At 39.5% G+C, this 22,963-nt stretch overlaps 2 protein-coding genes across 3 annotated transcripts in view; both read left to right on the top strand.

The window, feature by feature from the left end:
* The first annotated feature begins 504 nt into the window (after positions 1 to 504).
* LOC134851109 (EF-hand calcium-binding domain-containing protein 6-like) lies at positions 505 to 3,946 on the top strand. Its single transcript, XM_063867040.1, has one exon. The coding sequence runs from the start codon at positions 1,175 to 1,177 to the stop codon at positions 3,878 to 3,880; it is 2,706 nt and encodes a 901-aa protein (XP_063723110.1). The 5' UTR covers positions 505 to 1,174; the 3' UTR covers positions 3,881 to 3,946.
* A 4,527-nt stretch (positions 3,947 to 8,473) lies between these two features.
* Positions 8,474 to 22,963, top strand: part of LOC134850896 (protein cereblon-like) — a 50,478-nt gene continuing 35,988 nt past the window's right edge. Inside the window, exons 1-2 of one of the 2 annotated variants that reach the window (XM_063866673.1) lie at positions 8,474 to 9,223; positions 9,296 to 10,348. In XM_063866673.1, coding sequence (XP_063722743.1) covers positions 8,514 to 9,223; positions 9,296 to 10,348 — 1,763 coding nt within the window. In that variant the 5' untranslated portion in view covers positions 8,474 to 8,513. Of the gene's footprint in view, positions 10,349 to 22,963 lie in introns of both variants that reach the window. The other variant, XM_063866672.1, reaches the window with a different exon arrangement.

The raw sequence follows: 22,963 nt of genomic DNA, 5'->3' as shown, positions 1-22,963 counted from the left end.
AAATTAATTACACGCAACGTAATACACTAGTCGACAAAGTTAAACGCAAAATAAGGATTTCACTCTGTTGGCTTGAACATTGGCACTGTTGGCACTCTCATTGTACATTTTGGACAACATTTCCTTCGAAATTCAGTTAAATTTTTACATGACCTGGAGCAAATGAGCAGAGCTACCATCAATGAAAGTATCAATATTTGGTTTCAATGACTTGCCAATGTAATCCGGGTCTGAAAATGCCAATTTTCCTCATCTGCACTAGTTTTTGCTTCGTAGTTAAATCTTTCTTGAATAAGCGGAGTAAAAAATTTGTTCATGCATTGTGAAACATTCTTAGCGAGAAATTGTAAACACTCGTTGTGAAAAATTTACCACAGATGGTAGCTCTGATTATTTTGCTCTTGGTCAATAAATTTTTTTTGAAGGAAACGTTGTCCAAAATGTACATTGAAAACAGGCATTTTACTGAGTAAAATCCTAAATTTGCGCTTAATTTTGTCCACTTGTGTAGACAAAATAATTAAATAATTAGTTGGATGCCTAATTTTAGACGCTGTTCTTTACTCTTACAAAAAAACTATCAAAAAAGTTATCAGAGCTCTTAATTCGTTTTAATCACAAATACGTCGCAATCGGTTGTTTCTGCTGCTATGATAATCTGGTTTTACCCGCATGCGTATTTTGAATTTTAAAAGACCAGTTAAGCATAACTGCAGCGTTTTTTCTCGCAGTCGGCTTCCTTCTGAGCCCCTTCTATCGTTTACAGGTAGAAAATTTGGTATGCAGTTAATTAATTATCTTTTCTCTTTTATTGTCTACAAGGTGGTCCATTTTTTATTAGCTGATGAGAAAGAACGCATGTTTGATTTGATAGTTTGTAAGCCTTCGACCAATGTATATTTATTCAAAATTTTACACTCGATCTAACATTGAAGTTTCTCATTTTAATTTTTGATATTAAAGTTGCTTGGTAACATTTTTGATCGACCTGTCGTAATGTACGCTTTGTTCAAAGTTGTGCTTGTCTTCGCTGCGCAGCTATTTTGAACGTTCATCTGAACGCAGACAAGTTTATATTATAATTCAATATTTTCGCATCAATGTGTATTTGATTAGAGTTGATTTTGTAACAAATATCTAGAAAAAAATCATATAACCACATTGAGTACTCAAAATGTCAACAGCTCGGGTCTCTAGGCCACAGAGCCAAGCTCTGGTTATGCAGGAGCGTATGATGTCGAGTTTACCTGACATTGCACATCCTGCTTCAAAACTAGGAAATCCCGCGGATATTCAAGTTGCCTCTTCGGCGCCTCACAATGCCTTGGCGTCGGGTCTTATTACGGACCGAAGTTTGGTCCGTTCTTCCGGCGATGTTCCTTTTCGAGTCGCCCGAAGTGCTGCAGCCACTCCAAGAATAGCATCATCTGCAAGTGGGGTCCACCTCCCGCCTATATCCAGAGGAAGTGCGGTAATTACTGCTTCCGGAGCCCGGCCCAGCATGCCAGTACTGGGAGAGAAGACGGAGGCGCAACCAAGGTTAGATAGTGCTCAGTCTCACTTTAGCGCAACTTCAAACATTCCTGATTACCAATCAAAACTGAAAATAGAAGTTGACGAGCTGTTAGCTGCTGTTACAAAGAAAGTGAATGACAATTTCTACGATGTCAGAAGTGCATTTGTGACCGCTGATTTGGATGGACAAGGGACCACTTCGAGGGATCAGTGCCACAGAGTTTTGATGACAATAATGGGACGAACAATTAGTATGAAGCATTTTAATCATCTCCTAGCGCGAGCGGGACTTGCTGAAAAAGCGATCATAAGCTATACCCAGTTCTACACTGCATTCAGAGAGAAAGATAGCTCCGAACCACCAGCTATATTTGACACTCAGTTCAAACATTTTGCACAGGATAAGAGCATGTTAACTGCAGCCCAGGTTAACGCCTTACTAAAGGAGAAAGCACGCAAACGAGTGTTGGAACTAGGAGACATCATTCCGAATTTTGTGGTATCTGATGATCCGAACGATAAAGGGAGAATCATGAAACCCGAACTACAGGTAGCCTTGAGACAACATGGGTTCGACATGTCTGAAGCGGAGTTCGACAAACTATGGGCGCGCTACGATGAGCAAAATTTAGGAGTTATTGACTCGAAAGTCATGATAAAGAAGCTTGGCATTCATTTCACGAAGGATGGTTCGCATCCTCAAGAAAGCGAAGTCAAAACAGGCGGACGTAAAAGAAAAGTCCTAGGAGGTCATGAAGTTGAGCGGAAGCTACTCGGTGAGTTACATAAGAGTCACGTGTTGGTCAGAGATGCATTTGCTAACTTGGACCCCGATCAATCGGGAAGTCTTCCATTTGAAGAGGTGCTCAAAGCTATGTCAGCTATGGGAATCGAGATATCGAAAGAAGTTCTTATGGAGATGCTCCATCGTCATGGCATTATGTGCGACGCGACCAATAATTCAGTACCATATGATGATTTGTTGAGCAAAATACAGGCACATAAAGACGACGATGCCTTTAGCAAGCTTGTGAACGAAATCCGAGGGAACGAAATGACGCAAAACATCACCAAAGTGGAGCACACACTAAAAGAATTGTTCCAACCTCATTTGCAGAAGCTTCTCGAAGCATTTGACAAAGCAGACAGGCTACATTTGATGTTCTTGTCGAAAGAAGAGTTCAAAAAAGTACTGGAAACTGAATTGGGTATGAAAATCGAGGACAAGGAAATGGAAACTTTGTCAGAAAGGTTGCCACTTGACGAAGATGGAAACGTTTTCTATAACAAATTCTTAGACCAGTTCAACTTCAGAGCTCTTTCAGGGGCAATCATTGAGGAACCAGAGGAAGAAGAAAGCACAGAGGCATGGGATCAATTTGAGAAGGGACGTTCAATTCAAGAGTTGACCAAGCAGATAAAAATGGCACTCTGTGACCATTTCTTTGACATGGAACGCTATTACAAAACAAACATAGATTACAACACTGATACTGGAAAGCTCAACCAAGTCCAACTACAAGCTATGCTAAATTCGTTCATGGTCCCTGAATTGACCCTCGGCGAGATTAGATCATTGTGGAAAACGTTCCATCTCAATCAGAACAAAACGCTCGACTACCAGACGCTAGTGAGGCACTTTCTGTACGATAAAAGGACTGCTGCGTACCCCAATCAAAGGATACTGCCTCCTCAGATTGGAGACTCAGACCTGATCAAGAGGTCAAACATGGTGAACAGTTCACGTGACCTGGTGTTCAACATGCTGCATAGGAAGTTAGATGTTCACTGGGACCAAGTGAGAGGCGAAATGAAGTATTTGGATCCTTATGGAACTGGATTTGTGTCTTACCAGCAATTCAAAAATGTAATGAGCGAACTACAAGTTGAGCTGGACCCATACGAACTAAGTCTGCTGTGTGAAAAGTTTGACACTACAAATGATAAACGTGTGAATTATATCGCGTTGCTTCAACAGTTCGCTGGACGAGTTAAAACCAGCAACATTGCAGAAGTCTTCAACCAACATCCGAGTAAACCGGCCGACGACAGCGATGTTGTGGTTGATAAAATGACAGAAATGACAAAGAGGTTACGTGAAAGACTTCTGAGTGACGTCAAGAACCTTAGAAAGGCTTTTAAGAAACTTGACGATTCCAAATCAGGATACCTATCGATCTCAGAATTCAGATCTGTGCTGGAATTATGCAATGTGGTCTTAGACGAAGAAGAATCGTTCCAGCTTGCCGCCAGATATGATGATGAATTAAGTGGAAAGTTGAAATATGACAATTTCTTAAAAGATCTACAAAAGACTCCTAAATACCTCAAGGAAAAGCCTCTAATCTCTACTAATATGCAATGAACTCGAAAATTTTAATTTAGGTTTCAACTAAAAGTATCTGCTTTGTCAATAAAGTTTGTCGTTTCATTCTACTTTTTCCACTGAGACTGGCAATGAAAATCAAGCTTCAAAAATCTTACTAATAGACTTGCAACTTTGATAGCAAAATTAAGGAGCAATTTACAAATAGGTCACAATCCTGAATCAATATTTCTGCCCGATACCCGTTTGTAACTGATATTTAAAAATTACATGTACGTCATTTTTATATTTTACAGCTAACGTATATAATCTCAGATATCATTTTACTACACTCAAAATCAATTAGGCAAGTCTGAGTAGTTGAAGTTATGACACTTTCAAGATAATCACATGCCAAGAAAATCACGTGAAAAATCTATCATTTAAGTCTGAGTAGAATAACTGGTTTCAAGTATTTTGATTATGCCTCTTGCTAAAAACATGTATTGTAGGAATTCAAGCAACGTCTGAGTAAAAATCGGGCGGAGTCAGAGAAAATGTAGCAAACGTCCAAGAAAACACTCAATGCATATTAGTAATTATTATTTTTTTAAAATGTGAATCAATTGATCCCACTTTTTGCTTAACTAAAGCTAAAATCTATCTCAACGTATTGTTTGCCGCATTTACATAACATTGGAGAAATACAATAGAAGCATGATGCAGTTTCAGCCTTCCTTTGACATGCTTGCTGCTTCCAGCGAGGTGCTCGAGAATGTTAAGGAACGGGCTTTGGTACACTTATGAGGGCAAGTGTCTCGTTATCGAGAACAAGCCTTTATTTTCAGTAAACAGCGTTTGTTACATGTTCATCAGTTCACGCTTCAAAGGTCACTCAGCGCTGACATCCTCAATTTCATTAAAGTTCAGTTTTAGTTACCTTTACACATCCTGACTCAAACCTTGATCATTTACTTGAAAGTAAATTAATAAACAACTCGAGTTAAAATTGATTTTGTTGATACAATTTTTGTGGCTGAAGATTTTTGGCCTTGTTGCCTCATAATATGTTAAAGAAGGGGAAATTGAGTTTTGCTTGTGGGCGTATGGGGAGGTGGTTTAAAAACATATGAGGGTTTTCAGTTTTTGGCTGTAAATATTTGAAGAACTGACAGCTCAATAGTAAGTACTGATGAACGAAGTGAAGACAGTTATTTAGGTCCTGTGGTTTTTTAAAAAAATGTTCACTATTAAAATGTGTAAAAAATGTTTTCGAGTTTTGACTTTGGTTTCTTTTGGAGTGCACTTCTTTTGCTAAGTTGAAGGTAAATTACGCTGTACAATAACCAAACAAAAAGCAAATGGCGCAGTTAAACGTCTTGAACTTTGGTTTCAAAACTAGGAATTAATTTTTAGTTCAAAACGTTGGTATGAATTTTTATTCCAGCGGAATAAAAAAATGCTTATTGGTCAAGTTTTCTCATTAAGTAGAAGTTTTTCAAGAGTCAGTCATCTGTAATTTTTCATAATGAAAGAGCGTTATAGTGGTTTATGTGTCTTTGAAACTCAAAAGAACAATTTTTTCAAAAAGTGGATAGTGTTTTGTGGTTTTCTTGGCGTTTTCAAAATTGTCTGTTGGCTATATTTGTTTGATTCATATTCGAAACAAGATGTGTTGGTCAAGACACCGCTCTAATTTAGTCAATGTGAGCTCAACGCTCCAATAGCTTTTTGGCGATTTCCACGTCAAATTCTCCGAAATTAAAATGTCTAGTATGAAATTCCAGAAGTGGAAAGTTTCTAGCAGAATATTTCTATTGGGCTTTGAGAGTAAACCATGCGCTTGATTATTAGACTTTTGTTTTTGGTAATCAAAACCTGATGCGTTTTTTCCCTTTTTGCTTCGCCTTTATTTGGAAAAGAAATTCATGCGGCTGAAAAAAAGTGATATGCGTTTTTGAAGTCAACGTACTCAACCAATTTTTCCCCTCAACTTTCCTAGGAAATCAGTTAAAAAGTGATCTGGTTTTTTGCGTAACGTTTGTTTTAACCTTTGAGGCCTCTTCTCGCTTGGTCTAGAAGTAATGCATAGGATCTGGGGTCAGTCACGTTCTGACCTTGTTTTTCCCCGATGTGTGGAACTTAAAATGATTTTGGGAAGACTTGAATTTGTGGACTAATTTTGTTTACTTACTTTTTGCCAGCTTATTTTCCAAAGTATGAATAATCTCTTCGACGCATCTTTTTTTCTAATATAAGATATTTTAATTATCACTCAAAGTCGTTTTGTTTTGTTAACCAAATCTTATTTTTTGCTTACCTTTACTCAAGTGAGCGTTGTATCGAATAACGAATAATTTATTTCCTTACCCAACTCGCAAATAAATGTGCCGGTGGCCGTTTGATAGCATGTTCTATCGCCTTTTTTGGTAACTAGAGTTTGAGTATTTTCAAGCGACAATAGTGCAGATGCGAGGACATGAGACTCTTAATCTGTGCTTAGTTTTTTTTTTAGCTTAAGTGGGTTCGGCTGATGTTATATTAACTTAGTTACTTTAGATTGCGTCGTTCAAAATGAAAAATAGGTTGTTATGCTTTTGTGTTTGAAGAGGAACGAGGCTTAAATATTTACTCAAGTGAGCTAGTGAGCAGTGTTAAATAACAAAAAAAAGAATTCTAACCCACTCGCAAATAAACGTACCAGTGGCAGTTTGATAGCATCTGTTCTGTCGACTTTTCGGTGGCTAGTGTTTGAGTATTTTCAAGCGACTATAGTGCAGATGCGAGGACATGAGACTCTTAATCTGTGCTTAGTTTTTTTTTAGCTTAAGTGGGTTCGGCTGATGTTATATCAACTTAGTTACCTTAGATTGCGTCGTTCAAAATGAAAGATAGATTGTTATGCTTCTGTGTTTGAAGAGTAACGAGGCTTAAATATTTACTCAAGTGAGCTAGTGAGCAGTGTTAAATAACAAAAAAAAAAATTCTAACCCATCCGCATATAAACGTACCAGTGGCAGTTTGATAGCATCTGTTCTGTCGACTTTTCGGTGGCTTGTGTTTGAGTATTTTCAAGCGGCAATAGTGCAGATGCGAGGACATGAGACTTTTAATTTGTGCTTAGTTTTTTTTAGCTTAAGTGGGTTCGGCTGATGTTATATTAACTTAGTTACCTTAGATTGCGTCGTTCAAAATGAAAAATAGGTTGTTATGCTTTTGTGCTTGAAGAGGAACGAGGCTTAAATATTTACTCAAGTGAGCTAGTGAGCAGTGTTAAATAACAAAAAAAAAGATTTCTAACCCACGCGCATATAAACGTACCAGTGGCAGTTTGATAGCATCTGTTCTGTCGACTTTTCGGTGGCTAGTGTTTGAGTATTTTCAAGCGACAATAGTGCAGATGCGAGGACATGAGACTCATAATCTGTGCTTAGTTTTTTTAAGCTTAAGTGGGTTCGGCTGATGTTATATCAACTTAGTTACCTTAGATTGCGTGGTTCAAACTGAAAAATAGATTTTAATGTTTTTTTTTGTTTTAATAGGAACGGGGCGTAAAAATTTTGATTTTCAAAATTTTGTAGCTCAATTTTTACCCTGACAACATGCTGTTTTTAGCTCAAATAGTGTCTACCGAAGTATTTTCGGCTTAGTTGCCCCTGAGTAAGTATTTTTAGATGCTTTTTTACACGGCTGGCAGTATTGTTTTTCCTGACATGTTTTCGTTTCGATTGAACATCAATCGAGACGAATTTGTAAATTTTTTGTAGATCTAGTTTTTCAAAAATATTTTTTTTTGGCCTATGGTTTTCCTCAGTTTCTGTCTGCTGTCTTACAATGCTATGTTGCTTCACAAATGTTTTGGAACTTCGCTTCGCATCTGGGTAATATTGCAGACCAAAGCTGAGTAAAAAAAGCTGGTGAAATAATTTGCTATTTAAAGCTCGGCAAGTTCGCAAATGCAAAATTTGGCGCTTCTTTAAGGTTGTCTACAGTATGTTAGACAAAGGTAACGAATTTTACCTGTTGGCGAAATTCTATAACTATCACTGGCAGTTGTCATGACTCATCCGCTACTCAGTTAGGAAAAGCCTTACTTATTAATATTATTCATCTTGATTTTATGACTAGCTGGTTAATCAAAGTTTGGCTGATCAGTAGTAACTCGAAAGATAAATATTCTACAAATGAAAAAAATCTTTATTTTAATTAAAGCCATTTACACATTTCATCCGTCGCTCATTTCCCTCACACTTTTTATTACATTTTAATAGCACACTTGTTTCGCCCTTCATTCGTTACGGGACTTCGTGTTTGAGTTATAAGGAGCGAAGTGTTTGAGTGGACTGCCTGAATGAAATTGAGTGGGGCAAAATACGTTAGGGGCAGAGCTTGACACAGTCGTCGTCAATTGCGTGAATTGTACAGTGTTTTCATCCATCCGAAGGTGCTTGGGAGTTCAGCAAACAAAGTTCCAATAGTCAAGTCATTCATTATTCAGGTACAGTTTTACTCACTCTAAAGTGACTCGGAATCTTTTATAAAAGTGCTGTTGTAGTGACCCGGAGTAATAAAAGTGGCGTTGTTGGTTTTTTTGCTCGCTGCATGCCGTTTTGAGATCACTGATGAGCATTTTATGGTTTCATTTTTTTAGGTTGAGAATGATTAAAATCAAGGCAAGTTGAAAAATGTCATAATGTCCCAGCAAGACTCAGATGAGAATTTTTACAGTGCGGAGGACGCATACTACGAAGACTCCATCTCATCCATCATATCCGACTCTGAGTTGTCGCAAAATGAAACCAGACAATCATACCAGGAGGTCATAATACCGAACACGATTAACCTTTCCAACAATGTTTATGATGGTACGGCAAACTCTGTAAACACCCTAAATAGCTCTTCACATACGCAACCAGTTGATGATTCCGGTACAGCCTCTGCGCAAATTGGCACATTTTTCGGGCGTCACGAAGAAAGTACAGCCTCAGTCAACGCTCCAGGTACTGCAACTTCTTCTCTGGCGAACAGCACAAGCTATTCATTCCATTCACCCTCAAGCAGTGTTGGTAGTCCAAGTGTTGTGAGAAGTTCGAACAATGAATCAGAAGAAGTTCAGTTCCATTATGAGATATCCAGAGCATCTCGTCATTCTGAGGCCAGTACAGTTTCTGTTTCACAAGTCGCAGAAGACGAGCAGCAAGAAGTGATGGTAATGGACCAATCAGAAGAAGACGATGAAGATATTCTGGACTACAACGAAGACAACGAGGAGGTGGATTCCAACACTGAAGATGAGGATGAGGGAGAAGAGGCCGAGAATGCGGAAGGGGGTCCAAATGGAGTCGGAATCATGGCTACGAATCTGGCTGAACTGGCTGTGCTCACGGGAACTGGTGCTAACATGTACGTAGAAACACGTCGTAGAGGCATAGGTTTTCAAAATCTGTTCACCTATATTAGACGAGGTGCTTTCAGACATCCTGGCGAGAGGGTGCGACAAATTGATGATGCAAATGTCCCTGGTCTATCTTCAGACCAGATCCAAAGCATGAATTTTGACCTGAGTTTGCCGGATAGACACCAGTACTTAGGCGATGATATGGAAGTATTAGCTGGGAGAACAGTGCACGAGGAAAAGGATGTTTTGGTCCTCCCTTTCATGCGCCAGGTTGCCCATGTTTTGCTTCCTAAACAGTCGATGCCGATGTACTTCAATCGCCAGACAGACGTGGCGCTTCTGCGTCGTGTGTTGTCGGGTGACAAAACATTTGTTATACTTCCCCTTTTGGATCGAGTATCAGTTCGAAACTTTGTGCACTCTGAAGCTGTCGGAAAAATTGCTGTCATAGCCGAAGTTGTGATGTCTTCCGAAGATGACCTGGATAATTTTAAGGTCATAGCGGAAGGACGGCAGAGGTGTCGCGTGCTTGAATACTTGGGCACTTATCATGGCGATGGTGTGAAGTCTCTAAGGGTGCAGATTCTGCCGGACAACAACCTGCAATATAACTTGTTCCAAGATATTGACAGGCACCTTTCTTTGCAATACCTTACCCTTTCGAACTCTAAACACATACACAGTCCATACTCCATTTCTCCAAAATATCACCCATGGATTATTGAAGCGAATAATGTCTACGCTTTGATGGCTCAAATTAGAAACATTTTGTGCTCGTTATTTAAAAATGAAAGTGGTATGGCGAAGTTGGTTTACGATGATCCGAGTGACTTCTCGTTTCTTGTTGCCAGTTTTCTGCCTCTATCGAACCGAGTGAAGCACAAACTACTTGAAAGCAGCTGTGCCTTGCATCGACTGAAATTAGAACGAGAGTTCCTGAGAAGGTGTGAATTCCTCTATTGTTCCCAATGTGGGGATAAACTGGCCAGTGTGTCGGAAGTGATTGTCATGTCGAATACAGGGGCACTGGCCAGTTATGTCAACCCAGTGGGAGTGATCTACGAGACTTTGACTCTGAATAAGCTTTCGGTCAGGGTCAATTGTGTGGGTCGACCTCAAACGGAAAACAGGTACGTCGGGTCTAGATTATGTCTTATGAGCAGTGAGGTTTCGTCTGAGTTCATTCTAATTATCATTATGTGACTTTAATAAGGTTCTGCATAAGCTCAAACTGCACGTTTAAAATTTAAAAGTTTAGACGTAAGAAGTTAAACCGACAACCAAAAATTTGTATAATCGAAGACTATTTTAAAACTACGTTAGTTATGAGAATTAACCGGTTGTTTGGAATGTTTTATTTTAACGCGCACAACCCTATTTGAAATAGATTTGGTTGAAAGTATTTGAGGGAGGAAACCTAAGGAAAGTTGAAAGAATAAACTCCAAACAATGTTAACCTTAAGGTTAAAACTATTTATCTATCTATATCTCTATCTATCTATCTATCTATCTATCTATCTATCTATCTATCTATCTATCTATATCTATCTATACAATATTTAAATGCATGTGACAGCTATCTCCCATGTTTAAGCGTAATATTTTTGCATTAGTTTTCCGCAAGGTCATTAATTTTTTAGTATTTTTTGAGGCCAAATTAAGTCTGTCTGACTGTATACCTGTTTTTTTATTCAATTGTTTGTTCCTCTCTACCCGTCTCCTAATTTTTCGACTTTGAATTTGGTTTCGACGATTCAGTTCAAAATAGTACTACTGTTCTATTTTTGCACGTTTAAGCTATATCGTACATTGCAATGGTTAAGATTTTTTTTTCGATTTTTTTAGATGTCCAAGATTATTTCATCAGTTTTGAATTTAGCAAAATTTGATATTCTCAACCCTGTAGTTGGGTGCTGCCAGAGTACTCTCAGGTATTGCGAATCTTGCCTCCAAATCTCACTACTCAAATCCTTATAGTTTTTGCGATTTGACGCGTTTTTTAGGATTTTTTCAAAGTTTTTCAAAAAACTTAGATATAGAAAATTTCACAAAATTTGAGGATTCTATCTCTTTAGTGAGGCTTTGTCAGATTACTCCCAGGAGTTTCGAAATTTGCCTCCAAATATGACTGCTCAAATCCTTGTAGTTTTCGAGATATGACGTTTTTTGTGATTTTTTTAAAAAATTTAAAAAAACAATTTTTTTTCTTCAATTTTTAAAACTCCTAACCCAGTAGTTGTGGAGTATCGACGTGCTCTCAGGGGTTGCAAACTTTGCCTACAAATGTGGTTTTTTTATTTTTTGTCAAAATTTTTACAGAAAAATTAAATTAAATGTAAATTTCTTTTAAAAAATTTGAAATTCCTAACCCTGTAGTTGGGGGCTGTCAGAGTATTCTCAGAGGTTGCGAATCTTGCTTCCAAATATGATGGCTCCAATTTTTGTCTTTTTGAGATATGACGTTTTATATGATTTTTTAAAATATTTTTTTTTGGAAAATTTAAGTCTGAAATTTCTCAAAATTTGAAATTCCCAACTCTGAAGTCGGGTACTGTGAGAAAACTCAGAAGTTACAAATGTTTCAATGCGACTGCTCCTTTGCTTTTAGTTTCCTTTGCTTTTAGTTTCCGTTTTTTAATGTCATTTTGAAATGTTTCAAAGAATTTTATGTTTTTCAAAGTTTAAGTAAAAAATAATTGTTTATTACGCTTGCGACTAGCAAGCGTTATCAAACTAAAATATAGACTTTTTTCCGGGTTTACAACTAGTTTAACAGAATCACTTGAATTTTTTGATTGCTCGCTCTTTAATTGAAGTTAAATTTCATGTATATGTGGGTCCAGTGGTGCGGTGGTAAAGAGAGGGGTTATGTCGCGAAGGATCAAATTTCCAGTACCAGTGAACAATTCTAGTCATAAACGAGATCCACAGAATCCGTGTCCGTCTGTTTCGGATTCCGTGAACTTGCTTCCGCATTGTAAATTATTTGGTCGCGGAAGCCTCACTTTTGGTCCCAATTTTGAGCATGGACTCCACAACCTTGGTTTGAGCCCTTATTTTCGGAATTCGCAGCGAAAATAAAATCAAAAGGATAAGGAATTGGTGAAACCAAATTTTCAGGTTCAAAACGATCGAAACCGCATATGCAAAAAAATAGTGAAAACTGTGGCACCCATCTTTCATGCTCTTCCAGGGACCCAAGTGCCATACTTACACTAGAAAAGAAAAATGTCAGGAAGCGGAGAGTCTAAATAATTGTTTATTACGCTTGCGACTAGCAAGCATTATCAAACTAGAATATAGACTTTTTTCGGGTTAACAACTAGTGTAACAGAATCACTTGAATTATTTGATTGCTAGCTTTATTAATGAAGTTATTTTTCATGAATATGTGGGTGCAGTGGTGTGGTGGTAAAGAGAGGGATTATATTGCGAAGGATCAAATTTCCAGTACCAGTGAACAATTCTAGTCATAAGCGAAATCCACGGAATCCGTATCCGTCTTTTTCGGATTCCGTGGACTTGCTTCCGCATTGTAAAAAATTTGGTCGCGGAATCCTCACTTTTGGTCCCAATTTTGAGCATAGACTCCGCAGCCTTGGTTTGAGCCCTTATTCTCGGAATTCGCAGCGAAAAATAAAATCAAAGGGATAAGGAATTGGTGAAACCAAATTTTCAGGTTCAAAACGATCGAAACCGCATGTGCAAAAAATATAGTGAAAACAGTGGCACCCATCTTTCATGCTCATCCAGGGACGCAAGTGCCATACTTACACTAGAAAAGAAAAATGCCAGGAAGCGGAGAGTCTAAATAATAGTTTGATACGCTTGCGACTAGCAAGCGTTATCAAACTAGAATATAGACTTTTTTCTGGTTAACAACTAGTGTAACAGAATCACTTGAATTATTTGATCGCTCGCTTTATTATCGAAGTTAACTTTCATGAATATGTGGGTGCAGTGATGTGGTGGTAAACAGAGGGGTTATGTCGCGAAGGATTAAATTTCCGAATTCGAAATCATGTCAGTTTTTTTTAAGAGTCGATGATCATAGTTATATCGGTCGCGATAATTTTTTCTTTTTTCCTTACAGAAAAAGTCTTAAACTTCATTCATGCTCAAAATCACTTTTTTGCGCTTTGATTTCTGATTCCTTTAGCTTTGCAATAAGCAAGGGTATTGCAAACGGGTACTAGCCTTTTTCCCGTAAAAACTTTGTTCACAGGACTCATCCGGACTCTTGGTAGTACCTTGGTTAGTATTGGTTTGACATTTTTATGTGTCACCTGCACACTTAGCCTGGAGGTAAGGAATACGTCTGGGACAGCAATGGTCCAGGGTTCGAATCTGACCAGAACCTGTTTTTCATTTTCAAACGGTAAATATTCTGGTTAAATAAGCTTCGGCCTATAATTTGTCTGCTTATGTTTTTTTTGGCTTAGTTGCCGCATCTAAGAGTAGTTTTTTTGCTGCAAACAATTTTCACTATAATTGCTTTAAGTGTTTTAGCGTTTTAAAATTGCGGCCGAATCGAAATTGGTTTCCTACATTGGTTTTATTTTTACTAGCTCGATATGTGAAAACTTTTTTTCTTTCATATTTTGACTTTTTTATCGGCTTAGTATGTTTCGGTTTGATTTATTTTGACCTAGTGAGATCCTATTGCATCGATTGGGGATCTTAAAAAGTTTTGGTAGCGTGCGTGTGTTCTCAGGGGAAAAGGAGCTTTTTTTTCGGTGTGAAAGGTTTCTGCTCAGGCATTTTCGGCTTTCTTAGCGCTTGTTTCTTTTAAGTTCAAATTCAATCAATCATCCGGCGCATCTGGAGTAGAGATAAACCTTGATTTCGCAAAGGGTTGTAGTTGGAATCCGTCAGGGACCTGTTTTTTTTTTAGCAAACTACAGTTTGTGCTTTTTCAAGCTATCGTCCTTCTGTCGATTTCTGTCGTCTTTACGTAGGTCGAATTTTTTTGAAGCTTAAGCTTTCTTCCAAATTGATTTAACCCCCATACTTAAGTTGACAAAGTACGGTAAATGCTCTTGATTGCTTTTTTTCAACGGAGAAGATTGTTTTCCTTGACATGCTCTCGATAAGCAAACGTTATCAAACAAGAATTTATACTTTTTTCGGGTTAACAACTTGTTTAACAGAATCACTTGCATTTTGGCTCATAATTAATTCAAAATTCTATGTGTCTCCAGCCAACTTAGCCTGGAGGGGACGAGTATGCCGTGGACGACAAAGGTCCTGAGTTCAAATCTGACTACGACCTGTTTTTCTCAAACGGTAAGTTTTCCTGTTCAAGTCTTTCGGCCTATTATTTGTCTGCTGATTTTTTTTCGGCTTAGTTGCCGCATCCAAGAATCGTTTTTTTGCTGCTACCATTTTTTTTCCGGAATTTTGCTGTTTGTGTTGTTTTAACTCCTACAATATGTAATTTTACTAACCTTGACTTCGTATTTCGTTCTTAGTTTTTTTCTGTGTTTCGCTAAACAATTCTTCCGCCCTTTACTAGCTCGATATGTGAAAACTTTTTTTGTTTCATATTTTGACTTTTTTATCGGCTTAGTATGTTTCGGTTTGATTTATTTTGACCTAGTGAGATCCTGTTGCATCGATTGGGGATCTAAAAAAGTTTTGGTTGCGTGCGTGTGTTCTCAGGGGAAAAGGAACTTAAAATTAAATTTTTTTCGGTGTGAAAGGTTTCTGCTCAGACATTTTCGGCTTTGTTAGCGCTTGGTTCTTTTAAGTTCAAATTCAATCAATCATCCGGCGCATCTGGAGTAGAGATAAACCTTGATTTCGCAAAGGGTTGTAGTTGGAATCCGTCAGGGACCTGTTTTTTTTTAGCAAACTACAGTTTGTGCTTTTTCAAGCGATCGTCCTTCTGTCGATTTCTGTCGTTTTTACGTAGGTCGAATTTTTTTGAAGCTTAAGCTTTCTTCCAAATTGATTTAACCCCCATACTTAAGTTGACAAAGTACGGTAAATGCTCTTGAATGCTTTTTTTTCAATGGAGAAGATTGTTTTCCTTGACATGCTCTCGATAAGCAAACGTTATCAAACAAGAGTTTATACTTTTTTCGGGTTAACAACTTGTTCAACAGAATCACTTGCATTTTGGCTCATAATTAATTCAAATTTCTATGTGTTTCCAGCCAACTTAGCCTGGAGGCGACGAGTATGCCGTGGACGACAAGGTCCTGAGTTGAAATCTGACTACGACCTTTTTTTCTCAAACGGTAAGTTTTCCTGTTCAAGTCTTTCGGCCTATTATTTGTCTGCTGATTTTTTTTCGGCGTAGTTGCCGCATCCAAGAATCGTTTTTTTGCTGCTACCATTTTTTTCGGAATTTTGCTGTTTGTGTTGTTTTAACTCCTACAATATGTAATTTTACTAACCTTGACTTCGTATTTCGTTCTTAGTTTTTTTCTGTGTTTCGCTAAACAATTCCTCCGCCCTTTACTAGCTCGCCCTTTACTTTTTTTTCTGTGTTTCGTTAAACATCTCCTCCGCCCTTTACTAACTCGATATGTGAAAACTTTTTTTCTTTCATATTTTGACTTTTTTATCGGCTTAGTATGTTTCGGTTTGATTTATTTTGACCTAGTGAGATCCTGTTGCATCGATTGGGGATCTAAAAAAGTTTTGGTTGCGTGCGTGTGTTCTCAGGGGAAAAGGAACTTAGAATTAAATTTTTTTTCGGTGTGAAAGGTTTCTGCTCAGACATTTTCGGCTTTGTTAGCGCTTGGTTCTTTTAAGTTCAAATTCAATCAATCATCCGGCGCATCTGGAGTAAAGATAAACCTTGATATCGCAAAGGGTTGTTGTTGGAGTCCGTCAGGGACCTGTTTTATTATTTTTAGCAAACTACATTTTGTGTTTTTTCAAGCTATTGTCCTTCTGTCGATTTCTGTCGTCTTTACGTAGGTCGAATTTTTTTGAAGCTATGCTTTCTTCCAAATTGATTTAACCCCCATACTTAAGTTGACAAAGTACGGTAAATGCTCTTGAATGCTTTTTTTCAATGGAGAAGATTGTTTTCCTTGACATGCTCTCGATAAGCAAACGTTATCAAACAAGAATTTATAATTTTTTTCGGGTTAACAACTTGTTTAACAGAATCACTTGCATTTTGGCTCATAATTAATTCAAACTTCTATGCGTCTCCAGCCAACTTAGCTTGGAGGCGACGAGTATGCCGTGGACGACAAAGGTCCTGAGTTGAAATCTGACTACGACCTGTTTTACTCAAACGGTAAGTTTTCCTGTTCAAAAACCTTTCGGCCTATTATTTGTCTGCTGATTTTTTTTTTCCGGCTAAGTTGCCGCATCCAAGAATCGTTTTTTTGCTGCTACCATTTTTTTCGGAATTTTGCTGTTTGTGTTGTTTTAACTCCTACAATATGTAATTTCACTAACCTTGACTTTGTATTTCGTTCTCTCGCTAAACAATTCCTCCGCCCAATTATTTCGGACTATTTTTTATCGACTTAATGACTTAACTTTAATTTTTATCAAGGGAAACACAATTTTATTCCTCTTCTCAGCTTTTTTCAAGTTGATTGTATGTTTACAAATCGGTTCGTTGAAATTTTTGTTTTCGTTATAGAAGTTTACTTCAACCTTATTGAAAAATTTTTAGTTTTCTCAAACCTCTACTGATTTTAGCAAAGGGTTATCATTTGAAAGGCTGCCTACTTACCTGCTTACTTGCATACTCCCCTAGAGTTTTTTTTAACTTGACTCCTTCGAAAAAGCCCGTGGGGGAATATTTGACCTATATATTTTTTTCGTTTTCTCGAAAACTTCTCTTTCAAATCTGACTTATTTCGTTTCAAATCTGACTTATTTCGTTTCAATGAATAGAAAAGTTTTGAAAAGCTCCCTTTATAAGCAGTTATGCCGAGATTTTGTACACTTAAAGTTATGGACCTCGGAATAAATTCGAAACAAGTATCAGGTATCCAAAGTTGTATAGATCAGTGACCCGAGAAATTGTATAACTGCACAATTTAGCAAATTTTAACAAAATTCAAGTGAGAAAATAGTGAGTGGGTAGTGAGGAGTTAGACCGTTAACACCATTACCTGGCCATCAGTAACGTCGCATTACCTTTTTGCAAAATGACGGACAGCTGCTGTAAAAGGTACTTAGCAGCTAGCAGCTGGTCACGGTTGGCGGATTGGAAGGCAGCCCTAGAGGCGACTCCGCAGAGGTTCTTGGCGGCCAAGGGGGACCAGCCACCGAGAGCTTCAGCGGATAGAGGAATGAAAGCGACACCTACCTCATTGCAGGCTGAGGCATGCTTGGCAATCTTTCGGTCGTCAGTAACCGGCAGAAGTTACAGCATGAGAGAGGGTGGCAGGCTGCTGGGAAATTATAACAGAGACTTCCAGAGCGGCGGGATGACCAGCAAGGTAGGAAAATATCACCTGGACAAGAATGCGATTCTGTGAGATGGGCTTTCTCAAGGACTGGAGAAAGGGCGGCTTTGGAGGCAAGGTTTTAAAGCGTCGCGTAAACGGTCCTGACGGTGGATGCGGTCACCACCGGAGGAACAGACGAGGGCGTGGTCGCCGAAGACATCCAAGCTCTTGGAGCACTCAAGGCATGAGGACGTCCGCTTAACAGAGGTATGCCTAGTCGAAAACTCAAGGCGACTCTGATCTCAGCGTCAGACAAGGAGAGACCGAGGCCTTCAAAGGGAGTGCCTAAAGCCAGTCGCCGCTACTGGCCAGAGAGCAGGACAACAACTCGCCTTTTTCCCGTTCCGTGGTAGCAAGACACTCGCGCCAGCTGGAGCTATTGACGATGTCGGTGAGCTTGGTTTGAGCTTTAGGGGCGAACGGGACAGGCTGAATAGTTGGTTCGTGGCCTTGGAGGACGGAGACAGTTTTGCTCAGAGATGGGGGCTTGCTGGGACGAGTTGTTCATGATCTGGTCAGCGAGGGTCTTGGTGTCGACATAACTGCCTAGAAACGCGGCATGGCAGAGCTTGGAGGCGATGGGCAGCCCAATGCCTCCCTTCGAAACTGGCAGTGAAGACTGCAAATGTTGACTCGAAAACAACGGAGCCGGTTTTTGCCTCAAAAGCACTGTGAACAACGCTGTCGAAATCTGAGAGGGGCGAGTAGACGGAACTGGGTTCGCAGGTCCGAAGGCTGAAGATGATCTTCGGAAGTGCAGCGCAGCTGCGAAGAAGTTGAAGCTCCAACTGGGGGTCTTCGAGCAAGCGGTTAGACTCCATGAGTTCCTTGCCCATCTCGACACGCCTGGAAAACATCCGCTGAACAAAATCATGGTTGCCGGAAACTGGAGCGCCGAGGTTCTTCAAGCCAAGCTTTTGGACAGTGATTTCCGGCGGGAGAAGACTGGTATCCAACTCAGGGTTGGGGGACCACAACTCACATTTCTCAACGCTGACCTGAGGACCAATACTAGACATGAAGAACAAATGAAGGTAAAGGCCTGAGCGAGTACGTTCACTTTAGCCACAAGCGAGCCGTCGTTGAGGTACCAGACGTTGCAGAGGAGCTTAGGGAACTGGGACTTCAGCGACTCAATGATCGGCTGGATGGTAATGGCAAAAAGAAGCGGGGCGAGGGGGGTCGCCCTGTTGAACACCACAAGCGGAGAGCATGAGAAAATCACCACACTTAGCCAAGACGGCTGGCTGTTGCAAAATTTGATCCAAGGAAGCAGTTCCCGAAACAGTTCAGCCACCCGGTAAAGAAGGCTGACCTATTCAAACTGTTGAAGGCGTTCTCCAGGTCGAATTGGAGAACGGCGAGGTCGGTGGAGACGTTGAGGGAGCTGACCTGACCGTTGAGAGCATGCGACACGGCTTAGCAACCTCCTGAAATGTCTACCCCAACCTGCAGGGGAACCAGAAGAGTGGCCGCTTTAGCACTGGAAAGGCGACAAATACACTTGGAAACAAGCCGTCTCAAGAGTTTTTCAACGGCAATGCCGCCGTCTTTTTTCTTCAGGGAAAGAAGGCTGGCACCGCACAAGGAGGGGCAACTTCGGGAGAGCTTCTCTGTGAGCGAGAAGGTTAACAATGTCAAGAATAGAAGACGCTGCGCGGTCACCATACACTGGGCAAGGACACTTAAAAACATTGAGAAGCGTACAGCTTAGAAACACCAGCCGTGGAGTCTCTGGGAAAACTTCTGACGCACTCCAGAAACGTCGTTTGGCTAATGACACAAGGCGGTGTCTCATCAGCGCTATCGGGAATGTTGACAACCGTAGGAAGACGGTGCTTCTCTCAGAACAGAAAGAGCGGAGTCTTCGAAGGAAAGACTCTCAGGACGCAAGGCGGCAAGAGCCTTTCTACAGCTGACATCATGTCCGAGTTGGCGTGCCCGCTTGATGTCGGTCTCACTGTTAGCAACTGGGCTGCTAGAGCCTTTAAGACTGGCTGTTGCTTCGTGCCAGAGCTGAGCCACATCCCCGTCTAACCATCTGTGAAGACGTCTTTTGCGCGTTGGCTTCCTCGTACCTAAGATGCCTGGAACCGCCCCGCGGGGGTGAGCGAAGAACACACTGACTCAGAATGAAAACTTCGATCCAGTTGTCAATAACACCGGGCGCACGTTTCAGTTTCTCGAAAGAATGAGACACATTGGCCCAAAGGTTGCGGCAAGAGACAGGTACGTGCTTCCGAGTGGGAATGGAAAACTTGTGAATGTCGGACAGAAAAGGCAGACTGGGCTGAGAACTGCTGAGTTTCGGTACAAGACCCAACCCGTCGCACCTGGAGTAGTGAACCTTGTGAACTTTGACTTTACCGGTAGAACACAAAGTGACACACTGTAAACAGACAGAACAAGTAGCACCAATATGAACAGCATTGGCATTTGCATCGGAATTAGCACCAACACAAGAGTTATGAAAGTCCAAACCGGAATCTGGGGCAGGTGAGATTGCCATGCGGCTGAAAGTTTGAGTCAAACCACTGTGCTCGTTGCTTGTCGGGTGGTCGTTCCTCGATCAAGCCGGTGGGCTTGGATCCTTTCTTCTTTCTTCCAGAATCCCGATCCGTCATCTCGTACTGTCACATGTCGGATGTTGGACCAGTGTTGTTTGCCAGAGTTCCACTTCACCAGCACTTGGGGGTGGCCAGAGGAGGTTCGAGTGAACGCCATTTGAAGAATTGAGAGGGGCACCCTTCGCCATAGCGGCTCGTCAATGCAACCATGACCGGTATTGTTTGTGGCCCTCGGTGTGGCCTTACTCGTTTCATCCATCTGAAACCTATTTGATAAGTTTATCACAACAATTAGGCTAAAATTTTGCCTCGAAATAGTCATTTTTTTGACCGTTGTGATCCTTTTTGAATTTTCTCAAAAATTAGTCTCTCAAATCTGATATTGTGGATTCCATGGAGATAACAGGTAGTAAAAGCTAGCCTGCATTAGCGGCCTTTCACAAAGTTTTTACACATAAAGTTATCGCCCTCGGAAAAGTCTAATTATTGATTTTTTGACCGTTTTTCAAAAATTTTGAAGATTTTTGAAAACTACCCTGCAATATCTGATATTTAGGGTTAAATTCAAAGAGCAAGTTGAGGGAAGCTCTTTTGGTTATGAGACTACGACCAATTTTTTCTGACACTGAAAAGTATGCCCCTCGGAAAAGTCAAGTTTTTCATTTTGATCGTTTTTGAAAGTTTTTGTCTTTTCTCGAGAACCTCTCTCCCAAATCTGAGATTTTGGGTTGAATCGAAATTGAAGGTTGCGTGAATCCTTTATGCATAAGCGGCTACGCACATTTTTTCACACAAAAAGCTATGGTTTGCGGAAATGTCAAATTTTTGATTTGTTGACCGTTTTTTGGACTTTTTCGCTAACTATTCTGCCAAACCTGATATCATACGTTTAACCAAAACAACCGGTTGTTGAGAGACTACCGTTATAAATTACTATGCCCAGTTTATTTCAGAAACACGTTATGGCCTTCCAACAACTCAAAGTTTTGAAAGTTTGACAGTTTTTGGAAACTTTTGACTTTACGCGAAAGCTACCGTGCAAATTCTCAGATTGTGTTTAATCGAGAAACCCGGTTTTGGGAGTTTTCTCTGCTCAAGTGGCCACAGCTTACTGTTTGCTGAAGAAAATAAGGATTTTGTAAAGTCATTTGACCGTTTTTTAGAAACTTTGAATTTTCTTAAAATTTACAGTCAAATCTGAAAGGAAAAGTTCAAATGAAAGAATCGGTTGCGATAATTGTTTCTGCAGAATCGGCGACTTCTTAATTTTTTGCAAGAGAAACATTATCTCCCTGGGAAAATTGATTTTCATAAAATGTTTCTATTCTTACTTATTTTAGTAGAGAAACAACTAAGATTTTGGGCAAAGTCCAATTGTTGAAATCACATTTTTCGTGCCGCATCAGTATAGCAAATTCGATCAATATCAAGCATGTACCTCCGGCTTTAGCTGGGTTCTTTGCTGCTTTGTATCGAGGCATAAGAAATTTTGGTTCACCTAGTTTTTTCAACAATTTTTTGACGTTTGTTTTTTTATGTTTGTGTTGTATCGCAAGTGGTGCGAAGCTCCGCTTCGCTTGTTTCAAAATTCAAACTTGTACGTCAGTGTTTTTTAGTTTTTTTTTTGTTTTCTACGCAAAATTTGGTACTGTAGATAATTATCGGACTGGGTGAGTGATATATCATATAAAAGCCCTTACAGTTGTGATTCGAACCACATTAAAAAAAATTTTCAGTGTCGAGAAAAATTGATTTTTTTATTTTCGTCTTATTTCGAGCGAATAATGCGAGCAAGCAGTCTTATTTTTCACAAGCAGTGCTTGTGTTATAAGTATACACTATCTTTTTTTCGAACCTAAGTCGCAAATATTGTTGCGATAAAATGTGTTCATTTTGAAAGTGTTCATTTTGATCAATAACCAACTATTAAGTACAGCCAATGCCAAGGATTTTAACATAGTATTATTGTTCCGGCTTTCGTACCGAAAGTAACGGAATATTTAAGCTCGGGTGGCTATTTTCAGACAAATTTCGACTTTTTAACTCGCAATTTTTGACGGGATTCTTTTATATCATTCAAAAGGTATTGGTGTCTTGAGCTTAAATTTGGAAAAATATTTTATCTCTGATCAATTTTCGTAAAGTTATGGGGGTTTGAAAATTGCCATTTTGGCCAATTTGGGACAATTAACGCGCGATGTATTTCGCGCTATTAACGCGGAAGCGGAGATTTAATCCGTCATAGAAATCGTTCCTAATTTGTCAAAGGAAGCTTATTTGCCATAATTGATTTGTTACTAGAAGCGAAATTTATCACTTTCTACTTACTATGGCGTGTGGGGTGATAATTTCATTTTTATTTCATTTTATTTTTCATGTTATTACTGCTCCATAGACTGCTCTATAAATTGAGGCATGTTTTTTTTGGCTTGTGTTTGAGTATTTTCAAGCGGCAATAGTGCAGATGCGAGGACATGAGACTTTTAATTTGTGCTTAGTTTTTTTTAGCTTAAGTGGGTTCGGCTGATGTTATATCAACTTAGTTACCTTAGATTGCGTCGTTCAAAATGAAAGATAGATTGTTATGCTTCTGTGTTTGAAGAGTAACGAGGCTTAAATATTTACTCAAGTGAGCTAGTGAGCAGTGTTAAATAACAAAAAAAAAAGAATTCTAACCCATCCGCATATAAACGTACCAGTGGCAGTTTGATAGCATCTGTTCTGTCGACTTTTCGGTGGCTTGTGTTTG

This window comes from Symsagittifera roscoffensis, chromosome 7 (genome assembly GCF_963678635.1).
Source record: "Symsagittifera roscoffensis chromosome 7, txSymRosc1.1, whole genome shotgun sequence".
In the NCBI taxonomy this organism is placed as follows: domain Eukaryota; kingdom Metazoa; phylum Xenacoelomorpha; order Acoela; family Convolutidae; genus Symsagittifera; species Symsagittifera roscoffensis.
Note: the sequence above shows the minus strand (reverse complement) of the source record. Positions and strands in the feature narration are given on the sequence as shown.

Bases quoted from the DNA above. Each gene is read 5' to 3' on its own strand.
- LOC134851109 (XM_063867040.1), top strand. From the start codon at position 1,175: ATGTCAACAGCTCGGGTCTCTAGGCCACAGAGCCAAGCTCTGGTTATG.